At 35.2% G+C, this 17,702-nt stretch overlaps 1 protein-coding gene across 1 annotated transcript in view; it reads left to right on the top strand.

Annotated features, from left to right (window-relative positions):
• SLC22A23 (solute carrier family 22 member 23) overlaps positions 1 to 17,702 on the top strand; it is a 269,428-nt gene that overhangs the window by 189,762 nt on the left and 61,964 nt on the right. Inside the window, exon 4 of the mRNA XM_074270687.1 lies at positions 8,184 to 8,352. Within this exon, the coding sequence (XP_074126788.1) occupies positions 8,184 to 8,352 (169 nt within the window). The remainder of the gene's footprint in view (positions 1 to 8,183; positions 8,353 to 17,702) is intronic.

Raw genomic sequence — 17,702 nt, 5'->3', positions numbered from 1 at the left:
GCAAGATGTTTGTGAAATTTAAAAATCTTATTATAATCAATGATTAATAATAATTAATAATAAAATAATAATGATAAGGGAAATATAGAGTTCTTTTTTACAAGATATTTGTGAAATTTTAAAATCTTATGATAAACCTGCCTCAGGCTAGCAAAAAGCTCTCTACAGAATCTCACAAGTTCACATTCTAGCTTGAAGCTTCACACTATCCTTCCCTGGTTCCCCATTTGGGATATAACTGGGAGAATATCATTCCTTCTATTTCTGCAGTCGGATTGGTCTGGGCATTGCTCCATTCTCATTTGCAGCTTAAACACCCTATATTAAGTTTTAATTAAATGCTGTATAATTCTCCTGCCCTTCAATAATTTCTGTACTTATTTCTAAAGAGCATCTAGCTTTAAAAAATAATCTCTAAGCCATCATATGATATTAAAGTTTATGTCATTATAGTAAATGAAAATTCTTTTTGTTGTTGGTATTCTTTTGTATTTTTTCAGGTCTAATTTTTTTTAATGAATAACATGAGAACTTAAAGTAACTGAAATTAAAAAAAGAAGGAAAAAAGTTAAAATTGGACTTTTTCAAAGGATAAGAAAAGCTAAATACTACAATGTATCAAAGTCAGTGTGGGAAATTCATTGGTTCTTCCTGAACAATCAAAGTGTCAAACTTGACACCAGAGTGATTGGAAGATGAAAGCATGTGCTTGAAATGGTGAATCTGAGATTGGACAGAGGACATAATAATGAACTTAGTGTCAACTTGTCATTCACTGCACTAGCAAGCGTGCACATGCAACAGGGAAATCAAACTCCACAGAATATTAATCAGTCCAGATAGGTTAGCTTCCAATCCTGGACATTTACTCTAAAAAGTACTTAAAATTGTGATAGAAACCCATTCACTAGCCACTATTCGGATCAAATTGGGTACAAGAGAATCTTTGCTCTGGTAATGACCCCTCTCTATAGAACAGCTAGATTTAGGAACATAGTAGATTTTTTTTTTTTTTTGCTGAGGCAGTTGGGGTTAAGTGACTTGCCCAGGGTCACACAGCTAGGAAGTGTTAAGTGTCTGAGATTAGATTTGAACTCAGGTCCTCCTGACTCAAGGGCTGGTGCTCTGTCCACTGAGCCACCTAGGGGCCCCCTTCTTTCTTTAAGACAAATTCTCCTGCCTACTGAGCCTTGTAGTGGAGGACAGACTCTGAGAAATAATTATAATTGACTACACTTGTCTATGGGCTTTTCCAATAAAACATCTATCAGGCTGGGGTAACACTTTTTATGCCATATACTTTTTTGGGTGAGATGTAGTAACTAACATCTCCTAATAAGTCCTAATGCCTACAAATGCCATAGATTTATTTTTTTATTCCTCCTTGCTCATTCTTCTCAAAAATCTACTTTTTATTGTTGTTCAGTCTTTTTCCAGTCATATTCAATTCTTTGTGACCCTATTTAATGTTTTCTTGGCAAAAACACTATGGTGTTTTGCCAGTTCCTTATCCAGCTCATTTTACTGATAAGGAAACTGAGGTAAATAGGGGTAAATGACTTGCCAAAAGTCTGAAAATTTGAACTCAGGAAGTAAGGAATTTTCCTGATTAAAGACCTAGCACTGTCTCTACTATGCCTAGCTGCCCTTACTTATTTTATCAACATCCAAAGGAAGGGTTAGTATGGTGTATTGTTAATAATCTTTTGGACCAGGAATCAAGAATCCACGATGGTTCTAGTTTAGCCACCAGCCTACAATCTTGAAAAATTCACTTAATTTATTTAGTCCCCTATTAAAGGAAGAGATTGATTTTGATGATCTCAAATGCCTTTTCCAGGTCTCACTCTCTATGATTCTACATATTAATTGACCATACATTGAATTTTTTAATTAACCCATCAGAAACTTCAAGCTATCAAAGGCAATGTCTATTTTATATTTGTTGAACTGAACTGACTTCGTGACTCAGGTACCCATTAATGCAATTGCACTGTGCATTTCCATTGTTCTGGAACAAATTGTATATTTTACATAATTATAACAGTGCAAATTCAGAAACATGGAACCACTTCAGGGGATTCAGAGGACCTTGTATTTTTAGATTCATTTTTATAATTTCCCTTGATTTGTTCATTCAGGATTTACTCAGCTAAGGTTATAAAGCAGACATTTTGTGGATTTCAGGATAGCCAGATAGATACTTTTAAACTTAAACATACACAAATGAGGGTGGAACATATCTAGACACTTGTTTCAGAAAATACACTGAGATCCTTTATGTGACCAATATTACCTTAATGTTGAGGATCCCAAGTAATATGTCCCAAAAAAGAGGGGAAGGAACTGTGGCTCCAATTTTTTCATCTTTGTGTCTCTAAAGTAAGGTAGTAGAAATGAGTAGGGGAGGAGGGAAGACAGAAGCTATTAGTAATACATAGCGTGTGTTGTGAAATGGAGCTATTATATTATTTTGACATTATCTTTCTGATTTCATAGGAAAGGTTACTTGGGTGTCCAAGTGCTAAATTTTCATATCTGATTCTACTATAAGCTGAGCCTCTGGAACACTGAACTTACATTGAGTTAATGCAGATTTCTCGTTTCCATAGCAGCAAATCTACTGCTTGTGCTTAATAAGTGAAAACTAGAGCAACCAACTGCTATTTGCCTTTTTTTTTTTTAAAAGACCTAGGTCTCTTTATTATTTTTAAGAGCAAAAATGCTAGGCCTAGGGTGACTTTCTCTTTTCTCAGGAAAAAAAAAATTCCTCATCTAGAGGAAGTAATAGGCCATATTAGTTGGCTGGGAACTTGGTGTTTAATCCTGTTTTCCTAATTAAATGGTAAATGGCTTTTTATAAGCTATAGTCAAAGAGGTTAGGTTTCTCTCCTCCAGGTTATGGTGATGAGCAGTTTGTTTGGGGCTTATAGTAATGAATATTTTGATTGTTTACTGATGAGTTGGCATTTGTATTGCCTGGCACAATGCCCAGTACCTGTTAGAGTAGGTTTTTGAGGTCTCTCCTTCATTTTCTCATTCTCCATTTCACTTTATCACCCTACTCTTTCTGCAAAGGCAGACTTTTGTAACCAAAGAAGCACCAATAAAGCCCATCATCCATTGGGCTACAGGGAGGAAAGACAGACATTTTTCCTATTATAGAATCCACCTACTTTTTTTTTTTTTTTTTGCTTTAAGATCATTTCCATCAAGTTTTTAAAGGAATAAAGACAGCTGTGGGATACATGGTAAGGGAAGACAGCAAGCAAATAAATAAAACTTGAAGTTACTGGTCTATTTAGCCTAGAGAAGTCTTAGGAAACTCATGTGGCTGACTTTAATTATTTGAAGAGTTGTCAAGGAGTGAAGAATTCAAGATGTTCTGCTTAGTCCCAGAGGACGACTTAGGAACAGTGAATGCCATTGGAGAGAGGTAAATTCTAGCTCGGTGCCAGGCAAAACTTCCTAATAGTCAGAGTTATCAAACATGGTGGTGGAGGGTCTTCCAGGGGAGGGTATGCCTTCACTAAAGAGCTATAAGCAATGCTTGAATGAACACTTGTTGGGGGAGGGGGGTAGCCATTACAGGTATGAATTGAATTTAATGTCAGGAAAGTCCCTACCAACCATGAGATCCTCTGATTCTTGGATTTGGTGGGCCCCATAGACACCTGGAGTCAGAAAGATTCTTCTCCCTGAGTTCAAATCTGACCAAAGAATACTTAATAGTTGTGTGACCCTGGGCTTGACTCTGTCTCAGTTTCCTCATTTGTAAAACAAGCTAGAAAAGAAAATAGCAAATCATTCTAGTGTCTTTGCCAAGAATACCCCAAAATGAGTCAGGAAGAGTTAGATATGACTGAAAAATGATTGAATAATAACAGGAGTAGATTTACCAAGTCAGATTCTCTTTGCTTTTAATGAGATACCCAGGTGGCCCAGTGGATAGTCTTGCACCTGGGCAGTAATCTCTCTCTATCTCAGTTTCCTGTTCTGTAAATAGAGATAACAATAATCCTTACTTCCCAGAGTTATAGTGAGGTTTAATGAAAAAACATAGGTAAAAGTAATTTTCAAACTTTAAAATAATGTATAAATGCATTATGATGATGATGCTAAACTTTTATGATCAATAGTTATATTTTACTTGTTTAACCGCTGTGATCACATTAGCTGTTAGATTTATACATTAAATTTGAAGAATAATTTTACATAAGCATCAGGAAAAATGAGAATAATATTGCCAATAGAATCCCAATAGAATAAACATCACCATTAGATCGCTGGTTTGGATTCACATTTATTTTATTGTTCTGTTTTTAATGATTCATTTATTAAAAGATACGGTTTTGGTGAACTTGATTACACAGAGTGAATGTTTAATTCATAATTTGGGAGCAGAAACTGCTGAGAGAAAAAATGTAAAGCAGCAGAACAGGAGACAGGAGATGCAGAATGGATGTGTTTGGGAAGAGTTCCTAAGTTGAGGGGAATCTTTAGGGTAGCATCATCAACCAGAAGTAACTGAGAAAGCATCAGCTTATGAAATTACAGAATTAGGTTTTAGGAAATATTTTGGACAAAGAAATGCTTGAATTACTGAGGACCCTGCTAAGGGCAGAAAAAAATACTTCATGGAAAGAAACTCAATAACATATCAAAACCAAAAGAAACAAAAATAAATGGAACAAGCAAATTCTGATCTAAGAGGATCAGCATTTCTTAGTGGTTTGTTTTGCATAAGTCACTTTTCCTATAAAATGGGTACACTAATAAAGACACTCTATTATGGATTGTTGGAGAGAATAACAAATGAAAATAATTGTAAAAAGCCTGGTTAATTATAGAGGGCTATTTTATTTAGGAAATGTGGTCTAGCCAGGTAGGAGGTTGGCCTGTGGACTTAATAAACCCAAGTTCAGATCCCACATTAGATACTCACTGTCTGAGCAGTACCCTGGTGGAGTCATGTATTTTTAAGTAATTGCTGATTACATTTTATCTTGTATATAAACTGTTATATATACCTTGTATATAACCTAGTTATTTGTAGGCTGTTTTCCCCTTTAGAACATATACTCCTTGATGGCAACGACAGCTTCTTATCCTTTTTTATATTTCCAGCACTTAGGAGGAGGAGAAAAATAAGCATTTATTGAGCACCTATTATATGCAGGACACTATACTAAGTACTTCACAAATATGATATCATTTAATCCTCATAATAACTCTGTGAAGCAAGTGCAATTATTGTCCCCATTTTACAAGTGAGGCAATTGAAGCAGAGTTAAATGAGTTGCTAAAGGTTACATGGCTAGTAATTGGTTAAGAGCTGATATGAACTCAGGTCTCTCTGACTACAAAAACAATCCCAGATGATTGCCTGACTGTTGTCCTGGCATCTCCTTAAGATAGGGTGTTTTCTTTCTTTCTTTCTTTTTTTTTTTTTAGATAATAATTTTCTTTATCATTACTATTTTGTTTTTCCAAATACATGTAAAGATAATTTTCAACATTCACCTTTGCAAAACCTTGTGTTTCAAATTTTCCTCCCTCTCTTCTCCCCTTCCCCTTTCCCTTCTCCTTCCCCAAGACAGCAAGCAATCTGGTATAGGTTAAACATGTACAATTCTTCTAAATATATTTCCATATTCATCCTGTTGCATAAGAAAAATCAAATCAAAAGGCAAAAAATATGAGAAAGAAAAAAAAAACCAAGCAAACAAATAAGAACAACAAAAAAGGTGAAAATACTATGCTTTCATCCATATTCAGTCTCCATAGTTCTCTCTCTGGATGCAGATGGCATTTTCAATCCAAAGATTTTAGAATTGTTTTGGGTCACTGAATTGCTGAGAACAAAGTCAGTCACATTTGATCATTACATAATCTTGTTATTGCTGTGTATAATGTTTCCCTGGTTATTCTCGTTTCACTTAGCACCAATTCATATAATTTTTCAGGCTTTTCTGAAATCTACCTGCTGATCATTTCTTATAGAACAATATTCCATTACATTCATATACGGTAACCATTTCCCAACTACTCAGTTTCCAGTTCCTTACAAAAAGGGCTGCTACAAACATTTTTGTACATGTTGGTCCTTTTTCTATCCTTTATGATTTCTTTGGCATATAGACCCAGTAATGGCACTGCTGGGTCAAAGAATATGCACAGTTTTATAGCCCATTGGGTATAGTTCCAAATTGCTTTCCAGAATGGTTAGATGAATTCACAAGTCCACCAACAGTGCATTAGTATCCCAGTTTTCCCACATCCCCTCCAACATTTACTATTATCTTTCTCTGTCATCTTAGCCAATCTGAAAAGTGTGAAATAGTTCCTCAGAGTTGTCTTAATCTTTTCTAATCAATAGTGATTTAGAACATTTTTTCATATAACTAGAAATGACTTTAATTTCTTCATCTGAAAATTGTCTGTTCATATTTTTTCATCCTTTATTGTTTGGGGAATGGCTTATAACCTTATGAATTTGAATCATTTCTCTACATATTTTAGAAATGAAACCTTTATCAGAAATACTGAATGTTAAAAAAAAAAAAAATTCTCAGCTTTCCACTTCCTTTCTAATCTTGGCTGCATTGGTTTTGTTTGTGCAAAAATTTTTTAATTTAATGTAATCAAAATTATTCATTTTGCATTTTATAATGTTCTGTAGTTCTTCTTTGGCCATAAATTCCTTCCTTCTCCATAGATTTGAGATTTCGACTATTTTTTGTTTTCCTAATTTGCTCATAGTATCTCCCTGTTTTATCATTTTGATCTTATCTTGGTATAGAGTGTTAGATGGTAGTCAATGTTAGTTTCTGCCATACTATTTTCCCAGCAATTTTTGTCAAATAATGAGTTCTTATCCCAGAAGCTGGAGTCCTTGGTTTTATCAAACACTTGATTACTAAATAATTTTTAGATTAAAAATTTATTTCTCTTTCTTCTGCCTTTCCCTCATTGAAAAAGAAAAAAAAAAAAAAAGACGAACAAAATACTAGTAACAAATATGTAAACTTAAACAAAACAAATGGCCACACTGTCCATACCAAACAAACCTAGAAAAACACATCCAAGTCCACACCCTAAATTCATCACCTCTTTGAGAAAGTGGGTAGGATACTTGATTATTGGAATCATGGTTGGTCACTTAATTGATCAAAGTTCTAATTTCATTCAAAGTTGTGTGTCTTTGTAAGTATTATTATTATCATATAAATTGTTTGAGTTCAATTTACTTCATTCTGCATCAGTTCATGGATCTCCCCAATTTCTCTGAAATGGACCTTTTTAACATTTCTCATTGAATTATAATGTTCTATAATATTCACATACCATAATTTGTTTAACTATTTTCCAATTGATAAGTACCTCTTTAGGTTCCAGTTCCTTATCAAGACAAAAAAATCTGCTACAAATATTTTTGTACACATTGGACCTTTTCCTTTCTCTTAGATCTCTTTAGTTTCTAGATGAATCTATTATGACATCTTGAGCTAGGCTTTATAGGGTCTATTTATTTTTTTGTTATAGGTCTATTAGAGGTATCAGTTGATTAAAATATATATAAGTATGGTTAATTATTGGAGCTGGGGGAAGGTCAAAGAATATTGAGTCTGACGTCAATATACTTAGATTCAATTTGTGCCTGTCTCTTAATAGCTATGTCAGTTAACTTCTCTAAGTTATGATCTCTTTTCAGCTTACCTGTCTCTCACACGCTTATTATCAGTGTGAGATGTTATTTATTAACCCAAAACCTTTTCAACTTAAAAACTATTTTGATAACTTTATTTCATTGTAATTTAATTTTTTAAATCTTATTTTATTTATTTATGTATTTTGAGAAGGAGTTCATAACACTTTGCCAGATTCCCATAGAGGTCCATATACACACACACACACACACGCACACACATACACACACGTTAAGAACTCCCTACTCTAAGATAATAAGTTGCAGAACCATTGCTAATTTGCATTAGTCAAGGGAATTTCTTTACCACAAGGGAATGTCTTCACCAGGAGCTCCAATGAAGTCAAACATCTTGACATAATGAATTAAAATGTTTGGTCGTCACTTTTTATTGCCTATCTCCTGTCAATACCGAGAGTGTTTTTTGCTTATGTCCTCTTTTTTTTTTTTTTTTTTTCCTTTTCATATATTTCAGGAATAGAACTTTGTCCTCCTGGACATCGGTTCATGATCACGATGGTGGCAAGCTTCATAGCTATGGCAGGACAGTTCCTTATGCCAGGCTTGGCAGCCCTCTGCAGGGATTGGCAAGTCCTTCAGGCTCTCATCATCTGTCCTTTTCTCCTAATGCTTCTCTACTGGTCGTAAGTATTCATTTCACTCTTTCCCAGAAATAATACCAATTACTTTGGGGTAAGGGAAAGTGGGCTAAATAGACCAGATTTAGGTTTGGAGATAAGTTTAATATCAATCAATATTGAATATCAATTCAATTTAATAAAATATTTATTGTCTACTCTGTGGCAGACATTCAACAGACATTTATTGCATGCCCACTATTTGCCATAGGGTATAGTCAACAACAATCACATAGTAGTATAAGGTAGTAGTATCAAACTCAAAGAGAAATGGGGGGACACTAAACCCTACATAAATATCCCTCCAAGCTTCATATTGGCTTAGAAAACTACATATTAATATTATGTATGTTCTGTTGTGTTATTATTTATTTTGCTATTTCCCAATTACATTTGAATCTGATTTGTCTGCACAGGCAACTACTATGGGCTGCATATTTTGACACCTTTTCTATAAGGCATTTTTCTTGCTCTTAAAGAACTTAGGATTTCTTAGTAATTTCTGCATTTTTCTGTTGCCAGTTTTAAGGAGAATTCAAATGTTGAATGGGAGGGGGAATAAGAGATGGCAAGGAAACAGATTTTGATGGGAAGGGGGAAAACCTTTTAATTAGTAAATAAGTCTGTTATGATGTCTTGAGCTGGACTTTGTGGAGTCTATTTCTTTTTATTATTTATTATTTCATTCATGCATATACTTTCATTCTTTGTTCTGCTATTTTTGTTTCATTTTGAATCCACTTAACCTCCATCAGTGAAGTGAGAAATAGAGATTGGAGGGGAAGATTATCCCATCCATTTCTTGCTCTTCTTATTCTTCTTCCCCTTCACCTTTATTCTTCTTTTCTTCTATACTGTATTTAATTCTATTCTCTAATTTCTATTAAAAAACTTCTCCAGAGAATATCAGTTATACTTATATTGTATTTGCTGGAAATGAGATTTTCCTTTTTCTAAAAGTGAGGGTCTAGTGGAAAAAAAGGAGCAGTTTTTTTTTTTAACTTTATTAACACTTCTATATTTTGTTCTTAAATAAAAATGAATGATCTGGAAAAGAAAATAATGGCAAGCTAGAGTATAAATGGTTTTTCTTCAAGAGTCTGATTCTTGCTTACTGTATAATGAGCAACCTCTGCAACAGTGGCAATCTAGTAATAGTCTGAGAGGGAGGGGAAAAAAAGGGGGGAACGGGCCACCAGCTAGGAAGGTTGATCAACAGAAGCTGCTTCTTTATCCCCCTGTCTTTACCTCTTTCCCTACAGACCAGAAAACTGTGCTGTATCTGTACCATTTTTCTCCCAGATAGTGTGTGCTCCCCACATCCTAGCAAGAATATTTCAAAAACTATTCTTCCTTCCTTAAGTAGGACGAATTTTTACAGCAGGGAACTCTTGACCACTAATTGTCACTTGATAAAGTTCATTTCCTATTTCTGTTTCTCACATCTTGCTTTCAAATACACACAATACTAACATACACTCTAATTTGTTGGAGGGTGTATGAAGAAGTTGGATTGAGGATTAATAATTTCTTTAACCCTGAGTGCTACAAATGCTAAAAGTTAGTAAGCAACAAAATAAAAATAGAATAGAAAGAGAGAAGAACAACTCAAATGTAGAAGTAAATATCACTACCAATTTCTTCAGTGACCAAATGTAACTATGTCTGCTCCTGGGTTTCAGACTTGATTTGTGTGGTTCCATTTATATTTATAGAACCAATAGAATACTTGTTCTACCTCAGAATGGGAGTTTAATGGAGATCATCTTTTCCTGGCAATTTGAGAAAGGTCTGGGATTGCATCATAAGACCATAAGATCTTACAGATCATCTCATTTTATAGATGAGGAAACTGAGGCCGGAGGGAATAAGTGGTAGGACTGGCAAGTTCAATTCTCAAATGATATCATTGTTTCCACTTCTCATTCTCACTCACCTGATATGCCTTAAGCTTGTTCTTTAGTCTCCAAAACCAAAAATTGTGCTTATAAATAGCTTTGTAAATTGTTAACAAAATGCATGTAAACCACTAGTGGATGCTGTCCCCTTTGAGCCTTGTGATGTGTATTTAAGACAAAGATGTGACAGACACTATACTTTCTGTGTACATATATTTGTATCTATCCATCATTACTCTTTCCCAAATGGATTCATTATTGTAGTTGGGCAGGTATATACTGTTAGGCCTGAAATCAAGAAGACTTAACTTCATAAGTTCAGATCTGGCCTTAGACACTTATTAGCTGGCCTGAGCAAGTTACTTAACCCTTTTTGCTTGAGTTTCTTCATCTATAAAATGAGCTAGAGAAAGAAATACAAAGAACTCCAGTATCTTTGCCATGAAAACCCTGAATGGGGTCACATATTCAGATACAACACATATTCAGATGACTAAACAGCAACAACAAATCCCTCAGTGGATCAGAAACTAGTCTTTTTGGCTAATGGAACTTGATGGTCTTTCCTCTTCTTCCCATTAGTTTTAGGCATAGAAGGAAAGCTGACCCATCTGAATATAGAAGTAATGGGAATGAGACTTAAATGACCCACCCTAGTCAGCTTCCCAGATTAGGAGCTGCGCCTTATGTGCCTTAACCTAGCCTGTGCCTCATGCCCCTGAACTACCCACTCTTCAACTTAAGGAATATTTGTTCTTTGCATGGATTCTTTGCTCAGATTGAAAATCTTACTTACTTCCTTGAGATATTCATATCTCATCAATGTGAATCCTTTTTCATAAATCAATTTTTCATAATATACCTTGGCTGAAAAATTTATCATCATGGGGTTCACCTTCTGGCAATAGATCTCTTTGTGCTCTACTAAGTCAATCAATCACCGGACAGTCTGTAACTGGGCTAATGATTAAAACCTTCTCAGTTTGATGATGACCTGACAAATCTTTGCTTCACTGGCCCAGCCTATGAGAGTCCATAGTATCTGCCACACCAAAATGAGACACTAGCCCATTATTATTATTATTATTATTATTATTATTATTATTATTACTATTACTATTATTATTTTGCTGAGGCAATTGGTGTTAAATGACTTGCCCAGAGTCACACAATTAGGAAGTGTTAAGTATCTGAGGGCAGATTTGAACTCAGGTCCTCCTGATTTCAGGGCTGGTGCTCTATCCATTATACCACCTAGCTGTCCTAAAATAATGTTTTTTAAAGTTTCAAACTCCTTTCTAATATAAGAAAACAAGAATTGAAAAATTGTATTGACATATATGTCTTTTACTGTGGAGGGGATGGGAAGGGCACATTAAAGTTCAAGAGTGTAAAGTTTCATAACCAGCTACAAACCACTACTTACCCAATTTTGAGAACCTTGGTAACTAGACGAAAAATTGACCTGTAAAAGCTACAAAGGTCCTCCTATCTTTTCATTTTTTTAAAATGACCATCCTTCATTCTACTTGCTACAGTTATCATTTTCTCATTCCTAAAAGTGGACTCCCAGAGAAGCTATGGAGTGCCAACTGACATTGCTAGCTGTTGGTGGAAAAATATTGAGAGTGTATGGCCTCCATTTAATCAAGAAGTATTCATTGCATGCTCATGATGCCCAATAGTGTTCTGGTACTTCTAGTACGCACACACACACACACACACACACACACACACACACACACACACACACACACACATATAGAGGGGGGGAGACACAGAGAGACAGAGAAAGAGACAGAGACAGAGAGAAGGCAATGAAAAACCACCATCGAGAATAGAGTAACTCTCTGACCACATCAGCTACTGGAAAATAGCATCAGTTACAGAGTATAAAATGTTTTGGAGTGCAAAGAGGGAAAGGATTAGAAATCTAGTCAGAAAGAGGTTATAGTAGCATGGGTGAAAAATGTCGGGGGATTTGTGGGTGAAAGCAATGGGTGGGTCCTGGTGGTGTTTTTAGAGCAGGTTCACAGAATGCATGGTTTCCATAGCAACAAATTCTGTCAAGAAATTTGCTGAATTCAATATATGGGATCAATGAAAGAAAACAAGCAGCTGGGAAAATTGATGTCTCATATTTCAGGTGTGTTCAACCGTTGGTTGCCTTTTGCTGGGTTCCAAATAGAAGATAAGACTCCAGAGAAATGGAGCAGTCTATTTAAATATTTGTCTATTGTCTCCATCTCCTTTGTGCAAAGAGGACTACAGACATCTCACTAGCAGCGTGGTATCACCATATGCTTTATAGAGTTTAATATAGCTACCCAGTTAAGTTAATAAGAACAGAGCAGAAAAGAAAAGAAGGCATGAGTGATAAGCAACTTTTTTTGGTATTTTTTCTTCTTTTTTGTGTGTGAGGCAATTGGGGTTAAATGACTCGCCCCAGAGTTACACAGCAAGAAGTGTTATGTTTTTTGTTTTTTTTTCTGAGGCTGGGGGGTTAAGTGACTTGCCCAGGGTCACACATCTAGGAAGTGTTAAGTGTCTGAGACCAAATTTGAACTCAGGTCCTCCTGACTTCAGGGCTGGTGATCTATCCACTGTGCCACTTAGCCCCCAAGAAATGTTATGTTAAGTGTATTTGAACTCTGGCCCTTCTGATCTACTGCATCATCTCGCTTCCCCTAAGCAGCTATTTTTCAACTAGATTTGAAAACATGCCAGATATGGATATTTGGTCTTTAAAAGCAAATGCTTCTATGTTCATTTTGACACATTGGATGACTTTGTTATTTCATTTTTCATATATATATATATATATATATATATATATATATATATATATATATATATATATATATATATATATATATATATATATATATATATATATATATATTTTTTTTTTAAATTTGGGAAGAAACCAAAGTGTTACCATCATGTAAATTTAGAAGCAAGTTATAATAACCAAATATTGTCCAGGAAAATAATTTTTTCTGCATTATGTAAAGGATTTCGTCATGGTCAAAATAAAATGTGAAGAAAAGGGAGGGAAAACAGAAGGCTAATCAAATGCCTTCATAGACAGCAAAGAGCTCATAGAATGGAATCAATCAACAAACATTTATTAAGCACCTATTACAGTATATACGTCAAGTACTGTTGGGTGCTGGAGATACAAGTACAAAAAGTAAAATAATCCCTGATTTCAAGGAATTTATATCTTATCAGAAAAGGCAACTTATACATATTTAAGAGTAGCAAAAGATCTGGGGCTCCTAAACTGGGAGGTATATTCTTTCCTCTACAAATCCACTCCCTTTCTAAGGAGAATTAGACTCAAACTTTTAAAAATTGCTATGAAACATTCCCATGGAGTAACGACCTTCTAGTCTGGGAGTCTTTTTCTCTCTTCAAAGAGTCTCAAGGTACTTCAGCCACTGGCTGAGTCACTCCCTTACCTATGGACAGTGTCTCAGGTACCAACCATGTTAATCCAGTCTCAGGTTGGCTCAAGTAGGTTGCTCAGCAGCTTTCATCTCTTCACTAGCCTTGATGGTTGTGGCTACCAGTGGACTCATGATAGACTCTTGTTTCTGGACCTTTTAACAACTTTTCCAGCCTTTCTATTGGAAATCTTGTCTGATCCATATTTATTCACCTAATATCAACACAATGAGACGAAAGAACCAGTTACCATGCATTCATGTACTCTTGCAGCTGGATGGAGAGATAAGGCAGCCACTGCTTCTGCAGATCTCTCCCCCAACCCACAGCATTTCCCTCTCCTTATTTGAAAGTTATCAGAAAAGAGATCAAGAGTTTGTCCACCAGAACCTTTTGTGTGCTCTCAATTTCAGCACAGCAGCCAGCTAAAAGAATTTTCATCACTACATAGTAAGTCAACAGGAAACAGTCAGAGCTGTGAGAGCTCTGAAATGGAAACAGGGTCCTTCTGTTACGCATTCCTTAAAACACTCATCAAACTTCCATGTGAGTTGGAACAGGAAAAGCATGTTATACATTTTCTAAGGACCAGACTTTTATTGATCCCTTTCTTCCATTATTCAATGAGGGAAAGGAAGAGGAAAGGGAAAAATAAGCTTTATATGGCACCTTTTAGGTGCCAGGTATTGTGCTATACACTTCACAAATATTATTTCATTTGATCTCAATTATATAGAGAATAAATTCAAGGTAACTAAATACAAGGTGATTAAGGAGAAAAAGGCACTAACATTTTGGGAGATCAGGAAAGGATTCATGTACAAAATGCTGCTTGAAATGTTTCTTGAGGAAACAGAGGTATATTGGGAGGTGGAGGTGTGAAGGAAGTACATTCTAGGCATGGGGGAACATGTAGAAAAGCTACATGAGGATGGAGGCTCTACTCTGTTTGCCTGGATAAGATATAAGATTAAGGAGTGAAAAAGACTCAGAGAGAGGGCTAGAGTTCAGCTAGTGACTAATATGTTATAGAGGAAAGTGTGATTTAGCTTAATGAATATTCAGGATCTGACAACACTGTGTTTAATAATTAGGTTTTCTAAAGGGCAATAAGTTAGATGTTAACAAAGTCTTGCCTTAAAATCATATGCCACAAAATATAAATGTACAAATTAAACATTCTAATTCTATTCCATTATCTTAGATTTGTGGAGGGTATTTTTTTCCTTTAAAAATTGCAATGCGCTCGTTTTTTGGTAGGTTTTCATAACATAATTCCCAAAGAGGTTAAAGAAGGAATAGGAAAGAGTCATCTTTAGGAAGTGGTGAGAAGGAAAGCCAGAGGTTTGATGAAGAGAGATGTTCTGGAATACATTTTACTTGAGTCAGTCTCCTAGTAGTTTAACTTCAATATTGGGACAAAATGAGATGATCGCTCATCAGATGCCAAAAGGAGATTTATTTATTCATATCAGAGGAAAGATTTTCAGCAAGAATTAAGTATTGTGGATGTTTTGGTTGGTTTGTTTTTTTTTTTAAGCTGACATTAGGGATTTATTTTTTAAAAAAACAAGCTGTCATATGGCTTTATATTATTATTACATGGAGAACACTATTCTGAATATAAAGGAATTGTTGCCAGAAGTAGTGTTGGAGCTTTTTTTTTTTTAATCCATGGAGTCTTGCTTCCCATCAAAGATGTTAGTCTAAGTTTTTGAAAATATATTTTATTTTCCCCCAGTTATGTATTAGGGTTTTTTTGGAGGAGGGGTTTGGCCAGGCAATTGGGATTAAATGCCCAGGATCGCACAAAGAGGAAGTATTAAGTGTCTGAGGCTAGATTTGAACTATTTGAACTCAGGTCCTCCTGACTTCAAAGCCAATGGTCAGTGGGCCTCAAACTTTTTAAATAGGGGGCCAGTTCACTGTCCCTCAGACTGTTGGAACGCCTCACACTCTGTCTCCGCCACCTCAGCCCAGTGCCGGAAGTGTGCGTTGCTAATGCAAGTTTAGGTCGAACTTCACTTTGGGTCTGATTTTGCCATAGGCTGGCCACATAAATGTCCTCAGTGGGCCGCATCTGGTCCACCGGTAGCAGTTTGAGAACCCTTGCTGACTTTACCATCTAGTTTCCCCTCCTTAATTACATGTTAAAACAATTTTTAACATTTTAAAAAATGTTTTGAGTTCTAAGTTATATTACTTTCTCCCCTTTCTCCTAAGACAGATATGTTATACATGTGCAATCATATAAAACATTTCCATATTAATCATTTTGTACAAGAAGAATTGAATAAAAGAAAATGAGTGAAAGTGAAAAATAGCATGCTTCAGTCTATATTCAAACAAGATCAGTTTTTTCTCTGGAGATAGAATGCTTCATCATTTGTCCTTTGGGATTCTCTTGGATCATTGTATTGCTGAAAATAGCTAAGTCACTTACAATTCTTCATCGCACAATGTTGCTATTACTTTATACAGCACTCTCCTGGTTTTGTTCACTTTATTTTTCATCTGTTTGTGTAAGTCTTTTTCAGGATTTTCTTTCATTTCTTATAGCACAATAACATTCCATCACAACTACATACCAGTTTGTTGAGCTATTCCCCAACTAATGGATATTACTTCGATTTCCAATTCTTAGCCATCTCAAAAAGAACTGCTATAAATGTTTGTACAAATAAGTCCTGTGTGTTTATCTTTGTGATATAGAACTAGCTGTGATTTTTAAAATAATTCTAAATTGCTCTTCAATATTGTTAGAACAACTCACAACTCCACCAACAATGCATTAATGTCTCAGTTTCCCCATATCTCTTCCACCATTCATCATTGTCCTTTTTTTATCATATTAGCCAATCTGATTGGTGTGAGATGGTATCCCTTACCTTGATTGCCCATGCAGTATGCATCCCTCAGAAGATTAGAGCCAGTACCATGTTGTACTTGGTGAACAAGGTCATAGTGATGAGCAGTGATGGGACATTGAGATAGAGAATACATTTTTCATAAATCAAAGCTGTTTGGGACTCATGGGGAAATTGAAAAGACTTCATTCTCTGCCAGAAAATTCAAAGAAAATATCACTACAAGACTTTAATGTCCAGCCTGTCTTTAGATTTTACAGAGAACTGTTCTGCTTTATACATGTCAGAAAACAAAGATCATAAATATTTTTGAATGAATGTATACAAGTATATAAGAATTAATTCTGAAAGAAGGGGGGAAAAAAGTTTGCAGAACTCTTTATATGTATTATCTTATTTAATCCTCACAACAACCTTGTGAAATAGGTCCTGTTATTATCCCCACTTTACAGATGAGAAAACAGGTTGAGTGACATTAAGTGACTTGCCTGGAGTTTTACAGCTTATAAATGCCTGAGGGAGAATTAAACTCAGGTCTTCCTATTTCCAAGTCCCATACTCTATCCATTAAGCTACTTAGCTAACTTAAGTCTTGAACTTGAAATCAGGAAGACCTGATTTCAATTCTACCTCAGATCCCTCCTTGATGTGTGATTCTAAACAAGTTCTACTCTGTCTCAGGTCTTTCTTCTACAAAATAGGGATAATAATAGCCCTTACTTCCCAGGGGTGTTATGAGGTTCAAATGAGATAACATAGATAAAGTACTTTGCCTATCTTAAAGCAATATATAAATGTTTAGCTATCATTATTATTATCATTAAAATATGGAAATATGAATAGATAATGTCACATTTGTAAGATTTTTCACATTAAAATAAGGGAAATTTTTTTTCTTTAACTACTTTATCTTTGTTTTACCCCAGGAATCATACCTATTCTAATGTAGTGTCTGTTACAGAAACAATATATGCCCTATCCCCTACTGAAAATCTTTTAGCCTGAGTTACTTTATCTAGTCTTTTCTATAAAAGCTTTTAATCAAGTATGAAATTAGTGGTGGTTCTCAATTCCAGCCTCAAGTAATGATTGACTTTGGAGAGAGCTGCTTGGAGAAAGTATAGGAGGCACATTGGAAATG

The sequence above is a fragment of the Sminthopsis crassicaudata genome, chromosome 1, assembly GCF_048593235.1.
Source record: "Sminthopsis crassicaudata isolate SCR6 chromosome 1, ASM4859323v1, whole genome shotgun sequence".
Classification (NCBI taxonomy): Eukaryota; Metazoa; Chordata; class Mammalia; order Dasyuromorphia; family Dasyuridae; genus Sminthopsis; species Sminthopsis crassicaudata.
This window is presented reverse-complemented; position numbering and strand designations above follow the sequence as displayed.